At 45.4% G+C, this 22527-nt stretch overlaps 1 protein-coding gene across 2 annotated transcripts in view; it reads right to left on the bottom strand.

Annotated features, from left to right (window-relative positions):
- Nucleotides 1-22527, bottom strand: part of LOC137432882 (protein phosphatase 1L) — a 239881-nt gene that overhangs the window by 97108 nt on the left and 120246 nt on the right. For both annotated transcript variants that reach the window (XM_068125173.2, XM_068125171.2), the window contains one exon: nucleotides 4614-4775. In XM_068125173.2, coding sequence (XP_067981274.1) covers nucleotides 4614-4775 — 162 coding nt within the window. The remainder of the gene's footprint in view (nucleotides 1-4613; nucleotides 4776-22527) is intronic.

Here is a 22527-nt window from a genome sequence, read left to right on the forward strand (position 1 = left end):
TTCCTCTTTTCTCCCGCCTCTGGAACAAACTCCCTCACTCCCTTCAATCCCACTCCTCCCTCCAGGTCTTTAAAACAGCTGTTCACCACCATCTCTTATCTTCCCCCATCCAAAACCTTGATCTTTTCTACCCCCGCTAATTCACCCCAGATCCACCTTGTTTGAAATTCCAACTTCTTTCCTGGAAGTCCTGGCAGTGTCCATATGTTTTATACCTCTCCCACCGCCCCCTTCCCATGCCCCCCCCCCCCCAAAGCCCTTGCCCTCTCTCAGATCTCTCGATGTCTCCATGTCTCTCGGTCCCTGCTCTGAAATGTTGTGTTTGTGTCCTTCCCCCTCTCTCCCCATCTTGTCTACCGCTCCCGATGTTATATGTTTTATGTGTCGGTTTGTCCTTCTGTGTGATTAATGTTCGCTCTTTCACGAGCCTCGATCTTGTATACAAAAAAAAAAAAAAAAAAAAAAAAAAAAAATCGTTGAGAGAGAGGAAGACAAATGATTAATTGTTAAAGATGATGGGAATAGAGCCTGTTATGGATGCTATGAAGAGAAACAGGTTGAGATGGTTTGGTCATGTGTTGAGGAAGGATGAAAGTGACTGGTTGAGAAGAGTGATGGAAATGAATGTAGAAGGCAGTCGAGGATGGGGAAGGCCGAGAAAGACTTGGCTAAAGGTGGTGGAAGAAGAAATGCGGGCAAGGGGGTTAACAAGGGGAGATGCAGAAAATGGGGAAAAATGAAGAAGATTGTCATGGGGCCCGCAAGGCTAACCCCCGCTCTCGCAGGGAAAATGGCCTTAAAATCCCTGTTGTTGTTGTTGTATTCCATGGTACCAGCCCTTTAGACCCATGCCTCTTTGTACCTCAAATGTGTTGCAGGTCTACAAGAGCTCCGCATGGTTGTTGTTGTTGAAAAAATAAGCAGGTGGTGACAAGGTCAGTGACCGACGACATTAAGATGAGCTATGTCCGACTTACCGACCGATCTCCTGTCCATGTACTTTTGTGTGTGAGATTTTTTTTTTTTTAAACGTTGAACATTTATCTTTAATATTGCAGATATATATTTCTCATGACATTATCTCAACCTAATTAGATCACGGCTGTGATAGCCTGAGTTATATTGCCATGGCAACAATGTCATAACTTGGCTTGTGTATGCGATATTAAAAAAGGCCAATATTTAGCCTTCATATTACACAGGTCTTTTCCCCATACCACCCAAAAGGCATGGGACCAAGAGTATCAGCTGCTTGAAAAATGGACTTTTCTTTCCAACAAGATCAAAATTCACGGAAGAGCAAGGTTGATTTGATAGTAGGGTAGCGGGGTAACAAATTGACACAACTCGGAAGGAAATGAACGAATAGAAAAAGGATTGCAGAACCAAGAAAGTGAAATAGTTGGGTTTGGGGTAATAGGTTAATGGGGATTACAAAGATCACGGGTCAGGATGGGGGATGGTGCAGTGCCTGCTTGAAGCTCTGGAGGGAAGGGTGGGATAGAACGGCTTTTGGAAGGAGGTTGCACAGACGGGAAAAGTGAGGAGCAATGGAGTTGAGGTTTGCGGTCAGCCTGAATTTTGGTAGTTTAATCAGGAGGGGGTTACTGGAAGTATGTGTGCATCCTGGAGTTGCTGGGGATAGTCAGACAACTCAGACAGCTGAGGGAGCAATATTGGAGAAGAAGCAGTAAAAAACAGAGAAAGACCACTGACCTGCCTGCGATGGAAAAGCAACAGACCTTGTGCTTCGGCCTCATTGTGGGAAATTGCAATAATGTTAAGAATGTTATTTATATTCCACAGAATTTCAGAGAGACAGATGTGATGCTAAGGTGTCAACCCATAGGAAAGAACAATACTCCATTGAGCTAAGGACAAAGGCCTTCTAGATTGTTAGTACCATAAAACTTTGACTATAACGCGCCCCTGTGCATAACGCGCACCCCCAACTTGGACTTTTGTCGCGGTGTAAAAATCTATAGACCTATATATAATACGCACCCCTATTTCAGCACTCAAATGAAAAAAAATATCGATGTAAAACACATTATTACATCTGTCAAAAGTCAAAAATGACGAAGTCCATCTCAACCACGACTGTCGGTCGCGATTTCGTAATAGTTGAACAGAGCGGCGCTAATGAAAGAATATCACGGCAGGTCAAGGAACTAAATTTACGACAGTCGTAAATCGTGTCAATCACGATGTTCAGGTGTGATGGTACAAAGTTTAAACATAGCAGCGCATATTAAATAAATGGCGGAAGTCGGATAGCAATCCAACGAAGCAACCTGTAGCCTATTGTTGGACGACAATCACGTGGCACTCAAGTTGCTGATAAATGGCTATATTATTTTATAAAACTCAAGTGTTCTTTAACAGTTTCATTCAGTTGTTCATAAGATTTACCAGCGACTTCTATTTCCACTAGTTTTCTTACAGTAATTAACCATGAGTTTTCGACAACGATCATACACCGCGGCTCAAAAACTAAACATTGTTCGATACGCTGAATATCACGGTAACAGAGGTGCTGGGCGGGAATTGGAAGGAATATCTGAGGTGAACATCAGACTATGGAGACAACAGAAGGAGCGTCTGCAGTCGCTCCCACGAAGCATAATGGCCACCCATCCCGAGCTCGAGGCCAAACTGCTCGATTGGGTCACAGATCGTCGGCAACAAAGCGGTGGCGTCAGCATTTCGGAGATGCATGTGAAAGCCGTCATGCTTGCGAAGACGCTGCCAAACATGTCCACCTTCAAGGCATCACGTGGATGGAGAGATCGTTTTATGAAGCGGCACAGTCTCTCCGTCCTTCGTCGAACGACGATCACGCAGAAGCTCCTGGCCGACTTCGACGTGAAACTGATGCAGTTTCAGCAATTTATCATCAAATTATGGAAGGAGCACGTCTGGAATGAGCTTGTTCCTGCCATCATCCAGAAGGGCTTCATCAAGTGCTCCATTTCAAACGCAATGGATGGCAGCCAAGACAATGCTCTCTGGACGGATGGCAACACCAACACACCAGACGGCGACGAATCCGACTGAGATGAAAATGATGTTCACTACCTGGACAATGACATAGGGGGTGCAAACTGGAGGAGCTTCTTCATCTCTTCAATGAGACGGACAAGTCGGATACTGAATACTTTACTTCATGATTGTGAACTTACAGATTATATATTCTACATTAAACATTTAGCTATCCCGTTAATGGCAACACATTGCCTGTGTGAGTGGAGGAAGTCAGTAATCCAGGAATGAAGGTGGCCTTATATGCCACAGGCAGGGAGCTTGGCAAGCAAAGCAGGATGCCAGACTGTCTAATGCCGAGATATGGCCAAGGAGATGGTCCTGACCTCTTGATTGAGATTTAGGGCCTCAAGCCATTGCTGATTACTCCAACCATTTAGGGCCTCCAACATCACAGCAGTAATCTCTGTTATGCTGTTTGGATCTTAGAGTTAGATTTGGATGAAGCGGGAAAAGTAGACCGATTGGTTTTGATAGTAAATGTCTGAGAATAATACTTGGGATTGCTGGATGCAGAGAGTAAAAAAAACAAAAAACGAGGAAGTGAGGACAAAAACTGGACAGAGGAAGTTAAGGAAGCTGGCTGAAGTGCAGTGTCTGATGTGGGCTGGGCATGTGTGGAGGATAGGGGAAGATTGGATTGCGAAAAAGGTGGAGATATTGATGCCAGAAGGAGACCAAGAGGAAGCCAAAGAGAAGATGGAAGGATGGGATTAAGGAAATGGCTAACCAGTGAGGAATCCAACACCCAGAAATGGAAGCTCAGGATCAGAAGCTTTGGAGATGAAGTATCCATGGAGTGGACGCAGAGCCAAACAGGCAGGATAGTATTGAGTGAATTTGAATGAACCATTGCTGGGAGAGGATACAGCAGCATGTCCATTGTTGAGTGACTGGGACAGAATTCAAACAGATGGTGAGAGATCAAGATGTTTTTAAACTAGAAAGATGACATCCTTATAGAGTCAAAAACATAACTTGGAGTTGCGCTGAAGTTATTATCCAGCGTTACAAAACCCTGCACAAAAGGGCTCAGTGTGAAGGTCACAAAGATTAGGTATTAGGTTTACATGACTGATGGTGCTTCATTTTTTTTATTTTTTTTAAACAAGTGTTGAGGCTCATGGAGAATCTGAATTATAAAACAGAGCAAAGTGGAGTGAAGGGGGAATAGGTGGACAATAAAACAGATATTTCGCATTCCTGGACACACTTTCATATCTTGGTGGACATATTGTTAGTTGCTTAGTATTTTTTCTACTCTGTCAATGATTCAAGGTCACTGGGTCCACTTGCAAAGATATTGCAGGGACAAAACTCATGGGAATGCAAGAGTTTTCCATGCCTCCTTCACCATTTCATGAACAATGGTATGCTCCTAATTAACAAAACAATGGAATATTTGATATACAGCCTAATGCTGGATATGATATCAAGAAACTTGTGAGTTACATCACTGTAGAAGAAGCATGTATGGAAGCACACAGTGATGGAGGAAGAGGAGTCAAAAACTCAAACACATCTGCATTTATCATAACTCTGCCAATTTCCCAAGCCCTTTTCTTCCATACCTGCTCGCTTGATACGCCCACGTTCAGGCTGCAGGAACGGCTTGTGTTCATGCGTTAGTGGCAGGGCCTTTCCATCCGTAGAGCAAAGCACTGCACGCGAGTCTCCCACACTTGCCACGGCTAGGCCTTGGCGCCAAAGCAACAGCAGCAGCAAAGATGTGCCTGGAAGTGATGTCGGGATGGTGTTTAGAATTGCGGTTATACTCATATTCAAGGCCTATTGATCAAGTGTGAAAAATAAGTAGAATATACATCAGATTAAACATCGAGTCACATTTTGTGAACTTGCAACATGTCGCAAAAACTTTGCTGCAAAATCTCAAAAAATTAATGATGGCCTGAAATAAGCAGTTATGACATCATGATGCTGTGAATGAATTTTTTTTAGTAGAAGCCAAAGTGGATTATAAAGCTCGCTTGATACAATGCCCTTTGTACAGACAATAGGTACGCAAAGCATGTTTTTAGAAGAGATCATGAATTACAATGGGTGTGGCGGGGGGATTGTGGAAGGAAATCCACAATGTGGTGTGCTGCATAAAACAGTATATCATGGTAACTTGCACAAACAAAGGCTCTAAAATAAACTAATGAAGGAGCTGCGCTCCAACGCGAGTCGAAAGAATTGACGCGACCAAAGACGGAATTCGTCCGAGTTGCTTTATTGAAACCAAACAGCTCAGGTATTCTCACAAGCCCGTTTTTCGGGCAACAATATATATACACATTTATGTCGGGAAGTTTGCCCGGCAAAAGCTATACCGGGCATGCCCGGGTATCAAGGGCGAGCCTTGGAAAGGCGAGTCTGGACCTGCCCGGGCGTGTTTGGCTGCGGCCTGGCAAGTCGAGGCTGGGCGTGCCCGGGCGCTCTGGGCGAGCACTGGAAAGGTGATAGCGGGCATGCCCGGACGCTCTGGGCGAGCCCTGGAAAGGCGATAGCGGGCATGCCCGGACGCTCTGGGCGTGCCCTGGAAAGGCGATAGCGGGCATGCCCGGACGCTCTGGGCGAGCCCTGGAAAGGCGATAGCGGGCATGCCCGGACGCTCTGGGCGAGCCCTGGAAAGGCGATAGCGGGCATGCCCGGAAAAGACGAGACCGGGCGTGCCCGGGAGGTTCGGGCGTGCCCGGGAACAGTGAGTCCGGGCATGCCCGGGAGAGGCGCGTCTGGCCGTGTTCTGGCCGGTGCAAGGCGATTATGTACATCCAGCGGTAACCGCTACACTAAAATGATTTTTTTAAATGCAGACACGTACATACATAGGTGAATGCTTAACCCTGCTTTTTGCTCCGCGAGCGCAGGGTAACAACTAAAACGGCACTTGGTAGGGCACATACCCCCGCCAGGCTGAACAGTTGTTTGTTTTTTGTATCCCACTGATAGGCTGGATCTGCAACCGGCTTGTTCTTGTCACCTCCCCCTCATCCACCTAGTTTTCTCATAACTTGTCCACACGTGGTTGAGATATCGTCCTATTTATCGTTGTGGGCCCTATCTCTGAAAGGTTAAAAATCACTTTAAAATTTATGGTATCCGGATTCAGATCTTCATCAAAATCTCAACAATTTCTCTTTGTCACACACCCAACCTCTCCAGAACTTTTTGAGATATCCTGCTCACAAAAAAACAGATAAATAGACAGGGGTGGAAACATTACCCCCCAGCCATGTCGGTGGTGGAGGTAAGAGCAACAAAAACAAATCACAAGGGGAGGAGGGGGGGGGGGGGGGGGGAGAGGGAGCAAGGCCTAACTGTGCTTTTATCACACTCCAATGAAAGTTACGTCGTCATATACAGTGAGCAAATGTTTTAAAACTTATCTTGTTCAAACACATTATTATATAGACAAACTAATTTTCGATCTTTTGTGGCTATAAATTGTTTAAAGCGCAAGAAGCAGGGCGAAGTACACATTTACAGTCTGATTATTGTGAACAAGCAAAATGATGACTTCTTAGTAAGATGAAATCGGGCTACAAAAGTATCCTCCGTATACTGGCAGAATTATTTGATCAGGAAAATGTATCTATGTACTGCTTTACTCATACAATGTGTACACAGGGTCATCCTAAAGATTGTCTCCACTTATACAAAACATAAAAAGTAATATACATAGAAGACTTTATTCATCATCATACATAAATTTATGTTCCTGGTCTGTCAAACGTTTGGTCTACTATCTTGTTGACAACATGGAAGCCTTCCTTAGATGAAGTGTTATCAGTGCAGTAAATATGACTGTTTATCTCATCAGCTTCCCTTGAGGTTTCTTTTCAGCTTCAGAGGTATTTTGGGGGTAGGGTGTGAGGGGATAGGTGTACTTTAAGTAGGGTTACCATATTTGAATTTCAAAAAAAAGAGGACACAGCAAAAAAAAAAAAAAGAGTGAGGGAGTACTACATGGTAGTCTACATTGAGTATCTATAAATAAGAATGTGTTATGACCTCAAAAATCAATGGTATCGTTATTTAAATTTCAATGTACCTCTTCACATGCATTGATCATCCTTTCCCTTCACCTGTACTTCTTCAGTTCTCTTCTTCCTGATGTACCCATGCATACTTCTCTAAGAATCGCTCTGTCTTGGTTTGAGCAAATTGAAAATTACCAGGCTACCTCAGAATCAAGGAATGTCTTATTCAACAAGATAGATGTGAAACTTAACAATTGTGACTTAATTGTGACTTGAAACAATTGTGATGCTTAACGGTGTGAAACACAAAACACCCTCTGCTGCAGTAATGGCATACTTTGCTCAGAGGATGCTGGCATCTGATTTTCTGCCTGTTTTTACAAAATAATCTGTCAATATTGCTGATGAGGATGAAGAGCTTTCTCCTCGAACTGCTTTCTTGTACTTGTCCAAGTCCACATGAGATTGTAAATCAATAGCTCCTTTATTTGCCACAGAGATGTACATATCAGCTCTACATAGCAAGCACTAGGCTTCCTATTCTTCAGGATCACTTCAAAAATGCGGAAATTTTGTCTTTAGTTCTGCAGTGAATTTACATTTTCGCTTTGGCATTGTAAAGAAGAAAATAAAAATAAAATAAAATAAATGTATATGAGATAACGGTCTGGACTAGAAGAGGAAGTGGATGCTTGAGTGTCGACATTCAAACACATCCATTACACCATGACGGAGAAGTACAGACTGGTATCAAGCTGTCCTGGTCCAAACATTACATAACCATATTTTATCACCGTAAAAAATGTACAAAAATGGTTTATCCGTTTAAATAAGGTAAAAAGTATCCCAAATCGTCAAAATTATGCCTTTGAAAATGCAAAAGGAAAAAAAGGCAAAATCACGACATTTTTAGTTATTTTTAAAACCTGGCCGGACAGTGATTTGAGGACTGAAAGGAGGACATATCCAGGAAAAACCGGTCATATGGTTACTTAAAGTGATATATTCCTACTTTAAGTGAGGAATATAATGGCTGGAAAACCTCCTACTCTCAAGCTTTCAAGAAGAAAATAACATAAAATTTGGCACAAGAACATTTTGTTACAAAGGAAAGTTGCATCATTCAGATCAGGTTAGCTCTTATGCATGGGGAAGGTCACAGGGGATACCAGTTATTTCTTGGTAGTTATTTCTGTCCAATGTTGTACTTACTGCAGAATGGGGGATGAGTAGGAAGAGAGAGATCTCCAGAAACTATTCACCATGGTCACATGCATGAAACCGACATGTGCCCCAAAGGCCCAAGCCAAGAACATCCCTCTTCCATTTCGAAAGTGCCAGTGAATAACCCTAAGTGGTATTCAGCAGGACTTTCAGAATGGAATTAGGGATGTTCTTAGCTAGGGGTAGTCTATGTTGCTTTCAGTATTATTTGGGTGCTCACTCTGACAGCCTGATGGTGCAGAAATAGACTCGATAATTATTAGTCTCGGGCCTAACGTAGAAGTTAAGAGAAACAGAAGAGGAGGAGCAGAAATCAGTCACCTCTTCCTGTAACCACCCATGCCCAAAATAGCCATGCTTGTGAAGAATTATTGCCCAAACAATTCATAGGTCTGAAGTTTCAGCTAAGGGCAAAAAACCCACAAAAACATTCATAGCAACTAATTGTTTTGGGCACAGAGCAATGTGCACTTGCAATCCCCATTTCAATGAACTTGACTGCCCTTTGTAAGAATTTTCCATCCAGCACTTTCCCCCTTGAATGTCTTGTGTGACATTTCCCAAGATTGGAACACATGATGTTTATATATAACAATTCTGGAAAAAGACGTATTCAGGGTGATGATCCCGGTGTGTACCCCGGTTTAGAATAGGTACACCGTATCCCTGCGCATCGTAAGAGCGTGACCAAGGGTTGGCGTCAGGAAGGGCATCCGGCCATAAAAACATTGCCTCAAACAGGGAACCATGATTGTCATGGGGCACGCAAGACTAACCCCCGCTCTAGCGGGGAAAATTGCCTTAAAACGATCATTCAATATATTCATATTCAGGGTGGGACTCGCATTTTGGGTTATGATGTAGTCGATACGCCGATCTGATATTTCCAGAAACGATGGCTTTGAATCACGCTTTGGTAGAAAATGATAATCATGCAGTTTCAAATAAATGTGGTTAGAGCCTGGTGTTGGCTTAGCGGTTAGGGTGCCGGCTTGGGATCCTAGGATCCTGGGTTCGAATCCCAGTCGATTGCTAAATTAACGCCAGGGGGGTTGACTCAGCCTGTCATCCTTCCGAGGTCGGCAAATTGAGTACCAGCTTGCTGGGATGAATGATCACGGTGTGTACCCCGATTTAGAATAGGTACACCGTATCCCTGCGCATCGTAAGAGCGTGACCAAGGGTTGGCATCAGGAAGGGCATCCGGCCATAAAAACATTGCCTCAAACAGGGAACCATGATTGTCATGGGGCCCGCAAGACTTGTGTGATTTAGCCGCTCATAGCGGAAAAAAAGCCCTCAAGCCGCTCTAGCGGGGAAAATGGCCTTAAAACGATCATTCATTCATTCATTCAGAGCCTACCAAGATGAATATCCTGAATTAATAGGATTAGAATAAAAATATATATTGTCCTTGATAGTAGAGAGGAGGTTTCTTTGTATTATGAAGGTACTCCATCTAATAAATTTATTGTTAAGCTGGCTCCCCTGCCTCACGTCTTGCTCAGTTTGATGCTGTGGAAACCAAGGCCTTCAGGATTATTGGAATTTCCCATGATGAAGCTGAGTCTATCGATCTATCACTTCGCCATTGCAGACGTCGTCTTCCTCTCTGGTCCCGCTCGTCTTTCTCTTTCGGTCGGGAAAGCGGTCGTCTTTCTGTCTTCAACCTCCTCCTCTCTGGTCCCGCTCTGCTTTAGCTCAACGTGCTTTGTCTCCCCCCAGGTATGTGCAGGGCACACACGGTCCATTATTAACCCCCTTCTGGTGAAACTACCTAAATCCAGAATCACTGCTTACGTACCCTCATGCGTTCCCCTTTTTCCCGCCCGTCGAAGCAACTTCCACATTCTCTTCAATCTCCTGCGTCCCTCGAAGCGAAATGATAGACCCCCAGCTCTATCTGTGCTCTGTCCCCCAAATATTCCTACAGGTCGCACAAGATCTGCCAGCAACCCCCTTATGGTTAAACTGCCGAAATCTAGGCTCTCTGCTCACCTTCACTCTCTCATTCCTCTTTTCTCCCGCCTCTGGAACAAACTCCCACACGCCCTTCAATCCCACTCCTCCCTCCAGGTCTTCAAAACAGCTGTTCACCACCATCTCCTATCTTCCCCCATCCAAAACCTTGATCTTTTCTACCCCCGTGAATTCACCGCAGATCCACTTTTTTTGAAATTCCAACTTCTTTCCTGGAAGTCCTTGCAGTGTCCATATGTTTTATACCTCTCCCACCCCCCTCCCCCTCCCCAAAGCCCTCTCCCTCCCACAGATCTCTCGATGTCCCTGTTCTCAAATGTTGTGTTTGTGTCCTTCCCCCTCTCTCCCCATCTTGTCTACCGCTCCCCTTATTATATGTTTTATGTGTCGGTTTGTCTTTCTGTGTGATTAATGTTAGCTCTTTCACGAGCCTCGATCTTGTCAACAAAAAAGAAAAGAAAAAAAAAGCTCACCACAATCTCAGATCATCCTCAATCCAAAACAATGACATTTTCCACCCTAGTTTGCCCTCTCCCCTCCTCCCCAATCCCTCCTCCTTCCAAATTTCCAGTCTTCCCTTCTTGGAATTTCCTTCTGTATCCATCTCATCCACCTTATGGGTCTTCTCTTGCCCCCATTCCTCTCCACACCAATTGTTTGTCCTAGTTTCTCTCAATCTAAGGCGTCAACTCCGTTGTTGGTGTTCCACTCTCTCTCTCTACTGTTCCTTCTTCTTGCATGTGTCTCGACTGTTCCTTTTACATCCTGTTATGTCCTCATTTGTTTGGTGCATGAGCTCTTTTACTAGCCTCAATTATGTTTTCGAAAATAGCCCCAAGTGGGCTGACGGTCATCTCGAGGTTGTAGTTCAAACCACTGCTGATTTGGAGCGACCACCCTGGAAACCTCCGATACGAAATCGAAACATCTAAGACTGGGCCATCCTGTGGACCATCGAGTAGAAGGGCTGCACCGAGTTTCAGAGCAGTCGTTTGGTAAATAAGGGATGAGTAGGATTCTAAGGTTTTAGGGGGTAACGCCCTGGAACCCACCATGATCCGACATCGAAAAATCGAATCCTGAGTGATTGTGCGAACCAACAAGTAGAAGGGCTGCACCGGGTTTCAGACAGTCTGTTGGTAAATAAGGGACCATTGGTGGTCTCTTTCTACTATTGGTGACTCTCCTCCACTCCCTCTTCTTCTGCCACTCAACTACTCATCCTCAATATTTCAGTGTTTCTTTTCCCTTTGATAACTCACTGTGCATACCCCTTGATGGTTGTGAAGATCGTGGTATCAAGTGAGTCGTTGTGCCAATGAACAAGACTCTCTGGAGAGAGAGCAGAGAAAAGAAAGAGGTCGTTTGACTCACGATGCCCATGATACAACCTATCTCATTTATATAATACTAGGGCATGCCCGTACTATATCTATATCTAAAATTATATCCCCCCCCGCCCCCTCTATTTACATGAAATGGTTTGGTCCAAAGCGAACGGCTTGCGAGTGGTGACAATCCCCCCCCTCTATTTACATGCAATGGTTTGGTCCAAAGCGAACGGCTTCCGGAGTTTGGTAAAGAAATCGCCATCGCGTGCACAAACGCGCAGGAAAGCGAATGAAACGCAAATTCGTTTTTATTAGTTGTAAAACATAGTTTAACGCCAACATAGTTTGCAAACGTGAAATAAATGAATACGCTCTCAAATGTGCCATCCGAGGCAGAGTGTGCCCGCCACGTTCGGCACACGCGATCGTTCGCTGCTCTCTGATTGGTTGAATCGTTTTTTGGACATAGCTCGGTAAGTAATTGTCCGATTAATATGAAACCTTGAAAAGGCACATCCTCGGGTCCCCAGCAATATACCTGGCAAGTTAAAAGTATATCGGACCCGTGGTTGTCGAGAAACAGCGGTCACAGACAAACGTACAGACAGAGATTACTGGAATTATAGATAAAGAAGATATTCATTTATTTAACGAGCATGCCAGGAGAGAAAAAAAAAACAACATTCCCCACATTGCCTCCAAGGTCTCGGGTTCAGTAAAGACTTGGCTTTGAACGTCACGAGCAGCAAGCATGTACAGATAATTTGCCGAAGGAAGAATAACACCTCCCTTTCTATGACAAACACTGGACATGCAAAGCATAGTTCTGGTTATGCACGCTCAAGTCACACTCCACTCTCAAAAAGATAATCCTGGTAGGGATTTGTTTCATTTTACAATGATCTGAGGCTCATGGAAGAGCTTGTACATGTACATATATATATATATATATATATATATATATATATATATATATATATATAAATAAATAAATATATATATATATATATATATATATATATATATATATATATATATATATATATATATATATATACAGTCATCCCTCGTTTATCGTGGGGGTTACGTTCCAGAACCCCCCGTAATAGGTGAAAATCCGCGAAGTAGAAACCATATATTTATTTTATTATTTTTATATATTTTAAGCCTTTAAAAACCCTCCCATTACTCTTATAAACCTTTCCCACGCTCTTATGAACCCTTTCTACACTCTTAAACACACTTTTGAGACCCATCCTTAGTCCTTATGTATTAGAAAAATATTTGTACGTGTATATATAGCTGTACAGTACATTGATGCAAGTTCTTCTATAATTGTAATTAATTAACAAACAAACATACACATATGATCATGGAACTACACAAGTACAGTACAACAAAGTATTTACATTGATGCAAATTGTGTTTTTGAAAGCAAAAGGCAATAATTGACAAAAGTGCCTTTAATCAAACCTGAGGCCTAAGCATAAAGAAGTCTTCATGAGCTATTCAAAATAGAGATGATGATTAATTTTGAAAATTAATAAGAAATGCATTAGCTTCCTCTTGCATATGCAGCAGCTTCCTGATGGTTAATTTGTAGGAAGCAGTGGGGGGTGGAGAGGAGGTGAGGAGGGTGGTTATTCCTGATCTGATGCAGTGATGAAGCAGATATCTCATCTGTATCAAAAGGTAATGACCGAAAAATCCCATCCTCCACAACCTCGGTCATTCATGTTACTCAGCGACTTAATTTAATTGCAGCTTTAGACAACATCATCGAAATCGTCATCATGATCATGTGTCTCTAAGTTGTAAACATAAGTTATTGTAAATTAGAGGTTACCCAAAGTATGATGACTCTTAAAACCATATTGATCATTAAACTGCAGGACACAGTTTGGCATCAACCTTGCAAATTACTTAAAGTAGCGAAGAACCGTCCAAGAACCCTCCTTACGGATGGGTTAATTACCCCCAGAATCATGGACAAGTTAATTACCCCCAGAATACGGGACTTTCAAAATGCGCGATTCTTTGTCTACTCATTTATAATGCGTATTTTATTTCGATTTACTCTAATATTCTTTTAATATAGGTTTTAATTAATGTGTTATATTTTTATTTATATTATTATTAATTTTGTAGGCTAGAAAATGCTTATTTTACCGCAAAAATAATTAAAATCTAAAAAAATAAAAATACCTATAGGCCGCAGAATCCCGCGATATAATGAAAAATCCGATATATAATTTTACATATACTAGCGAGAAAAACCCGCAATGTACCGAAGCCGCGAATAGCGAGGGATGACTGTGTGTGTATATATATATATATATATATATATATATATATATATATATATATATATATATATATATATATATATATATATATGTACATATACATATTGTCGTGCGTAGCTTCTGGTTATTACCAGAGGCTCACGGATGGACCGAAAAGTGTTATTCTTGTTAAAGTGGACATCTCTCTGACCATTCTCAGGGAGCCTCCTCAACGTCGACGAGTCTGGCATTTCACTCAGGCCAACTGGCACGGTCTTCAAGCAGCCATCAATCATCTGGACTGGTCTCCCATCTCTACCGCCACTGACATCAACTCATCCTGGAATTCTTCCAAAGTAAATTGCTCTCTCTCATGCACAGAGTTATCCAATCTCGTCTTCAGCTGTCATACCCTTCCTCCCATCCATGGTACACGGAATCTTGTGGTGAGGCTGTTGCCCAGAAACAACTTGCCTTTGTCTCCTGGAAAGCTAATCCAATGGAAGGAAATCTCATTTCCTTTCACAAAGCCCGAAACAAGTGTGTCTCCACCCTCAGGAGAGCCAGGAAACAATATCTCTCCATTCTCAAGACCGAACTCTCCTATCTGTCTCCCTCTTCCAAATCCTGGTGGCATCTGGTCAAATCTGTTTCTGGTGTTTTTCCCCCTCCATCCCCTCCCTCACCTCAAATGGCTACACAGCTGACTCCGCAAGTGAAAAAGCTGAATGCCTCAACTCTGTGTTTGCCTCTAAAGCTTGTGTCCCAAACCCATCCCTCTCTGTACCCACCGTACCCAGTCGTACCCAGCTGCTCCTGGACTCCGTGTCCTTTCCTCCTGACAAGGTGGAAAAGTTTCTGTCAACCCTCGACTCTGATTCTGCAACTGGACCTGACGGCATCAGCCCACGGGTCCTAAAATCCTGTTCTTCCGCTCTTTCACTCCCTCTCTCTGTTCTCTTCACCCTCTCTTTTGCTCAAGATCATCTGCCATCTGCTTGGAAATCAGCCAACATCACCGCTTTACACAAAAAGGTGCAAAAACAGATCCTAGCAACTACAGACCAATCAGCCTTCTCCCAATTATCAGCAAAGTCATGGAATCCATCATTGCTTCGGATATGTAATCTTTCCTCTTCTCCCATGGCTTGATCTCTGATCATCAATTTGGTTTCAGACCTGGTCACTCTGCTCTGGACATGCTGCTTCTGCTGTCTCAACAATGGATGGAGGTCCTCAATGCCAAACAGGAAATTAGAGCTGTCTCCCTTGACATATCACGTGCCTTCGATACCGTCTGGCACCCCGCTCTGCTCACCAAACTCTCCTCCTTTGGTATCCATGGAAATCTCCACGCATGGCTGGCGGACTTCCTCTCTAGTCGTAGTTAACGTGTGGCCCTGTATGGGTTTCTCTCATCTCCTCTTCTTGTTCAGGCTGGAGTTCCCCAAGGTAGTGTTCTGGGCCCTGTGCTTTTTCTGGTCTTCATCAATGATCTCTCCGACTCTCTTGAAAATCCTCTCTATCTCTTTGCTGATGACTCCACTCTCTGCCGCTCCATTCCTCATCCCTCAGATCAGCAGTCTGCAGCCTCCTCACTCTCTGCAGACCTGGACAAAATCACAGACTGGGCAAACAAGTGGACATGTCTTTCAATCCTGACAAATCTCACACTCTTACGATGTCTCTCCGAAAAGACCAACTGGACAACCCTCCCATCCACTTTCTGAATAATCCTCTCCAAGAAGTTCTGTCACTCAAGCTTTTGGGTCGCACTATCTGCCATGATCTTTCCTGGGAAAACCACATTTCAAATCTGTCCTCCAAAGCCAGTCGATGCCCAGATGCCCAGATGCCGACTGGGCATCCTCCGTCATGCAAAGTCCTTCCTTGGCACACCTGAGCTCCTCACCACATATAAGGCTTTCATCCGCAGCTCAATGGAATACTGTTCCCCCCTCTGGGCTGGTGCTCCTGCCTCACACCTAGCTCGTCTTCACTCTATTGAAACCAAAGCGTTCAGAATCATTGGAATCTCCCGCGATGAAGCTGCTTCCGAGGGCCTTTCACTTACTCACCGCAGGCAGGTTGGTGGTCTTTCTGTCTTCTACTGACTCCTCTCCGGCCTTGCTCCTCCAGCTCTCTCTGGGCTCTGTCCCCCAAATATTCCTACAGGTCGCACAAGATCTGCCTGCAACCCTCTTATGGTTAAACTGCTAAAATCAAGACTCTCTGCTCACCTTCACTCCTTCATTCCTCTTTTCTCCCACCTCTGGAACAAACTCCCTCACTCTCTTCAATCCCACTCCTCCCTCCAGATCTTTACAACAGCTGTTCACCACCATCTCTTATCTTCCCACATCCAAAACCTTGATCTTTTCTACCCCCACTAATTTCACCCAAAATCCACTTTTTTGAAATACCAAATTCTTTCCTGGAAGTCCTTGGTGTACTGTGTTTATACTTCTCCAACCCCCCCCCCCCCACTCCCCCTTCCCATGCTGCCTTCTCCCAATCCCTCTCCCTCCCACACATTCCCGATGTCCCTGCTCTCAAATGTTGTGTATATGTGCTTCCCCTTCTCTCCCCATCTTGTCTACCACTCCCTTTTTTATATACTTTGTTTGTTTGTCTCTTTGATTTCTTTTTGAGATAAATGTTAGCTCTTTCACGAGCCTCGATTCTGTATACAAAAAAAAAAAAAAAAAAAAATTCTAATGTGAGTTCGTCTATAAAGTATGCACAATTAGAATGTGAGTATGTCTATAAAGTATGCACAATTAGAATGTGAGTAGATCTATAAAGTATGTACAATTATAATGTGAGTATGTCTATAAAGTATGCACAATTAGAATGTGAGTACGTCTATAAAGTATGCACAATTAGAATGTGAGCAGATCTATAAAGTATGTACAATTATAATGTGAGTAGATCTATAAAGTATGTACAATTATAATGTGAGTATGTATAAAGTAGGGTATGGCACAATTAGAATGTGTCGGTCTATAAAATACGTACGATAAGACCACACAGAACAAGTCTGGGCAAGGGTATTCAATCTTTAATTGCTCATTCCAATTACTTGTGTTTTAACATTAATTCTCTGTATGAAACCCATTCACTCCACGATTGGCTTTTAAAGCCAGGCCAAAGAGTGTCTACAGGAATTACATATTTCTGGAGAGCTTCATCAGAATTACCTATTACGAAAGTTTTCACGATTGATTAAAAAACTAGAACAATGTGACTGTGTCACGAATATGCCTCCACAAAGTCACACAATGGGTAGATGCCATCGTTCTCTGTCCTAAAAATAAACAAGTTTGATTTAAATCCCTTCAGCTGTTTTCAAGTATCACATTTTCACTAGCCATAACAAGTTTCACATGATTGGTGAAGCGGTTTCAGAGAAGGGAGTTTTTTTTATATTGGCTTTCAAGCTAATGTGGCTGCCATACCACATGACATATGACGTTAAAATGTACACTCTGCATATGTTTGGGTAGGGGATCACATTTGTGAAGTTTCGTTTTGATCGGATAAGGTTCATTTTTTATCCAAGATGGCTGCCAAACCACGTAACCTACGACATCATCCTTTTCAAACTATATACAACAATGGTGTTAGATGGTATTTGTAAAATTTCGCATCGATAGGGTAAGCAGTTTTAGAGATAAAATTATTTAATATTTTCCTTCACTCCAATATGGATGCCACACCATGTGACCGATTATGTTTTCTTGATAATCTTTTAATCGCCATGCCTCGTCAATGACACACGTAAAGTTTTGAGTCAATCAATTTGGTGGTTTGGGAGAAAATGCTTTTTTCAGGTTTTAGGTTAAATCCAACATGGCTGCCAAAGCATGTGACCTATGATGTCAAAAATTTAATATTTCAATACAAATGGGTCATAGATCACATGCATGCAATTTCAGATTTTTAGGATAAGGAATTCGATTAAAGCATTTTTGACTGGCATACCACTTCATCTATGATTTCATTATCATGCGTTTGTTCCCGATTGGAAGTACGTGACAATATGTCAAATTTCACATTTTTCCATTCAGCGGTTTCCAAGAAACATTTTTTTAATTCTTTGCATTTAATCCAAGATGGTTGCCATACCACGTGCCTTATGACGTCACAATTATCATAAAAACATTCTGCATAGGAGTCACTCCTACCCTGAAAGTTTTGTCTCAACTTGACATGTGGTTGCTGAGAAAAACAAGGTTTAGCCCGTACGGACAGACGGACATACGTACGGATCACCCGGAAACATAATGCGTCCGGCCACCTTTTGGGGCGGGGGCATAAAAAAAACATGTCTCCACAGAAAAAAGTATTCACAGGAAAACCAGTTGTATGAGCTGAACATATGAAGTCAGATTTATATGGAGAGAATTAGGAGCACCAGCAACAGTGTCAAGCAGCTGACCATATGACCCATGCTGAACCACCAGCATCATAGAGCTACAGGAGCACTTGAAACGGCGTCAAGCAGCTCTGACTGTATGGCCCATGTGCAAGACTGAGCATCCCCAGGAGTCCAGCATTCTCTCCAGAGCTGAAACAGCACAGTTAATCATCATACTATAATGGAGTGATGGCACATGTGTGTGTGTGTATGTATGTATGTATGTATGTATGTATTGTAATGTATGCATCCGAAACTCCAGGGATTGCATTTTTCACAAATTAAAACAGTACATAAATATTTTTGAAAGCTTAAGCTATAATTAAATTGTAAAGACTTAAGTCTTTCCCTCGCGGTCCCCCTGTACTGTCTTTCCCTCGTGGTCCCCCTGTGCTGTCTTTCCCTCGTGGTCCCCCTGTGCTGTCTTTCCCTCGTGGTCCCCCTGTGCTGTCTTTCCCTCACGGTCCCTCTGTGCTGTCTTTCCCTCGCGGTCCCCCTGTGCTGTCTTTCCCTCGTGGTCCCCCTGTGCTGTCTTTCCCTCGCGGTCCCCCTGTGCTGTCTTTCCCTCGTGGTCCCCCTGTGCTGTCTTTCCCTCGTGGTCCCCCTGTGCTGTCTTTCCCTCACGGTCCCCCTGTGCTGTCTTTCCCTCGTGGTCCCCCTGTGCTGTCTTTCCCTCGTGGTCCCCCTGTGCTGTCTTTCCCTCGTGGTCCCCCTGTGCTGTCGTCTTTCCCTCACGGTCCCCCTGTGCTGTCTTTCCCTCGCGGTCCCCCTGTGCTGTCTTTCCCTCGTGGTCCCCCTGTGCTGTCTTTCCCTCATGGTCCCCCTGTGCTGTCTTTCCCTCGTGGTCCCCCTGTGCTGTCTTTCCCTCGTGGTCCCCCTGTGCTGTCTTTCCCTCGTGGTCCCCCTGTGCTGTCTTTCCCTCGTGGTCCCCCTGTGCTGTCTTTCCCTCGCGGTCCCCCTGTGCTGTCTTTCCCTCGTGGTCCCCCTGTGCTGTCTTTCCCTCACGGTCCCCCTGTGCTGTCTTTCCCTCGTGGTCCCCCTGTTCTGTCTTTCCCTCGTGGTCCCCCTGTGCTGTCTTTCCCTCGTGGTCCCCCTGTGCTGTCTTTCCCTCGTGGTCCCCCTGTGCTGTCTTTCCCTCACGGTCCCCCTGTGCTGTCTTTCCCTCGTGGTCCCCCTGTTCTGTCTTTCCCTCGTGGTCCCCCTGTGCTGTCTTTCCCTCGTGGTCCCCCTGTGCTGTCTTTCCCTTGTGGTCCCCCTGTGCTGTCTTTCCCTCGTGGTCCCCCTGTGCTGTCTTTCCCTCGTGGTCCCCCTGTGCTGTCTTTCCCTCGTGGTCCCCCTGTGCTGTCTTTCCCTCGCGGTCCCCCTGTGCTGTCTTTCCCTCGTGGTCCCCCTGTGCTGTCTTTCCCTCGTGGTCCCCCTGTGCTGTCTTTCCCTCACGGTCCCCCTGTGCTGTCTTTCCCTCGTGGTCCCCCTGTGCTGTCTTTCCCTCGTGGTCCCCCTGTGCTGTCTTTCCCTCGTGGTCCCCCTGTGCTGTCTTTCCCTCACGGTCCCCCTGTGCTGTCTTTCCCTCGCGGTCCCCCTGTGCTGTCTTTCCCTCGTGGTCCCCCTGTGCTGTCTTTCCCTTGTGGTCCCCCTGTGCTGTCTTTCCCTCGTGGTCCCCCTGTGCTGTCTTTCCCTCACGGTCCCTCTGTGCTGTCTTTCCCTCGCGGTCCCCCTGTGCTGTCTTTCCCTCGTGGTCCCCCTGTGCTGTCTTTCCCTCATGGTCCCCCTGTGCTGTCTTTCCCTCGCGGTCCCCCTGTGCTGTCTTTCCCTCGTGGTCCCCCTGTGCTGTCTTTCCCTCGTGGTCCCCCTGTGCTGTCTTTCCCTCACGGTCCCCCTGTGCTGTCTTTCCCTCGTGGTCCCCCTGTGCTGTCTTTCCCTCATGGTCCCCCTGTGCTGTCTTTCCCTCGTGGTCCCCCTGTGCTGTCGTCTTTCCCTCACGGTCCCCCTGTGCTGTCTTTCCCTCGCGGTCCCCCTGTGCTGTCTTTCCCTCGTGGTCCCCCTGTGCTGTCTTTCCCTCATGGTCCCCCTGTGCTGTCTTTCCCTCGTGGTCCCCCTGTGCTGTCTTTCCCTCGTGGTCCCCCTGCGCTGTCTTTCCCTCGTGGTCCCCCTGTGCTGTCTTTCCCTCGTGGTCCCCCTGTGCTGTCTTTCCCTCGCGGTCCCCCTGTGCTGTCTTTCCCTCGTGGTCCCCCTGTGCTGTCTTTCCCTCACGGTCCCCCTGTGCTGTCTTTCCCTTGTGGTCCCCCTGTTCTGTCTTTCCCTCGTGGTCCCCCTGTGCTGTCTTTCCCTCGTGGTCCCCCTGTGCTGTCTTTCCCTCGTGGTCCCCCTGTGCTGTCTTTCCCTCGCGGTCCCCCTGTGCTGTCTTTCCCTCGTGGTTCCCCTGTGCTGTCTTTCCCTCGCGGTCCCCCTGTGCTGTCTTTCCCTCGTGGTCCCCCTGTGCTGTCTTTGCCTTGTGGTCCCCCTGTGCTGTCTTTCCCTCGCGGTCCCCCTGTGCTGTCTTTCCCTCACGGTCCCCCTGTACTGTCTTTCCCTCACGGTCCCCCTGTGCTGTCTTTCCCGCGCGGTCCCCCTGTGCTGTCTTTCCCTCACGGTCCCCCTGTGCTGTCTTTCCCTCATGGTCCTCCTGTGCTGTTTTTCCCTCGTGGTCCCCCTGTGCTGTCTTTCCCTCACGGTCCCCCTGTGCTGTCTTTCCCTCGTGGTCCCCCTGTGCTGTCTTTCCCTCGCGGTCCCCCTGTGCTGTCTTTCCCTCGTGGTCCCCCTGTGCTGTCTTTCCCTCGTGGTCCCCCTGTGCTGTCTTTCCCTCGTGGTCCCCCTGTGCTGTCTTTCCCTCACGGTCCCCCTGTGCTGTCTTTCCCTCGCGGTCCCCCTGTGCTGTCTTTCCCTCGTGGTCCCCCTGTGCTGTCTTTCCCTTGTGGTCCCCCTGTGCTGTCTTTCCCTCGCGGTCCCCCTGTGCTGTCTTTCCCTTGTGGTCCCCCTGTGCTGTCTTTCCCTCGCGGTCCCCCTGTGCTGTCTTTCCCTCACGGTCCCACTGTGCTGTCTTTCCCTCGTGGTCCCCCTGTGCTGTCTTTCCCTCACGGTCCCCCTGTGCTGTCTTTCCCTCGCGGTCCCCCTGTGCTGTCTTTCCCTCGTGGTCCCCCTGTGCTGTCTTTCCCTCGCGGTCCCCCTGTACTGTCTTTCCCTCACGGTCCCCCTGTGCTGTCTTTCCCTCGCGGTTGTCAGCTCTTTCACGAGCCTCGATTCAGTATATAAAATAAAAATAAAAAGACATATGTGCACACAAAATAATTTTTCTTAAAACTAATTATATAATGCAATGATCAATAGTTATACGAGCTGAAAGAGAATATTTATGGTACATACGGTGACCTGTCACAGACGTGCATCCCAGCTCGTACAGACAATGCGACACGTATTACAATGGAGTATCTAAACACACTCAAAGCAGCTACTCTACCGCCTCATCGCCCAGACTCGAAGGGGAAAGTCAGTGAAGAGATAAGAGGAGTAGATTTGCAGGCATTATCTGTGACAGGCCATATAGTATGGGACAAAGACATTTGAAGCCATCAGGATAATTTTATACGAATTACCTGGAATCAAGTAGACAATGATCAAATCAACACAGTATATTGCATTTTTACCTGGGATCCCAACCTAACGAGCTACATACTTCACGAGATGCAAACAGATAAACATAAGGACACATCGAGGCTCATGGAAGAGTTTAACAACAAAGAATCAACATAAAAAGTAAAGGGGAAACAGATAGAGTGGAAGAGCTGGACAAGAAGGCACAAATGAAATACACAGCCCAAGGAGAGGAGTTTCAGGTAAAAGGCGAGGGTGGAGGGGCAGGATCTCAGTCAGTGTACCTATGGGTCTCGGCTGAAAGGTGAGCTAATATCACCCCATAACACTTCCTACAGACCTACAGGATCAAAAAACGGACCAAAGCAAAAGGTTGGCACACAACAAACCCCAACTTTTAATAAATACACTCTGATCCTGAATCTGATATACCCATTCTGTGTTACAGAGCGTCTTGACAAGGGTTACATTGGGTGGTTCGCCATTGCCTTCCCAGCAGTAGTTAGGGAAATTTGGAATTTGGCCAGGTCGTCGGCGATAACTCGCCTACTCTTTACAAAGAACACCATGGGATCTTTAATGCCGGCATTAATGCCACCAACTAATGCCGGCAGATGGGATGGCAAGTTTAATGT

Source organism: Myxine glutinosa, chromosome 8, assembly GCF_964187855.1.
Source record: "Myxine glutinosa chromosome 8, kmMyxGlut1.1, whole genome shotgun sequence".
Taxonomy (NCBI): Eukaryota; Metazoa; Chordata; class Myxini; order Myxiniformes; family Myxinidae; genus Myxine; species Myxine glutinosa.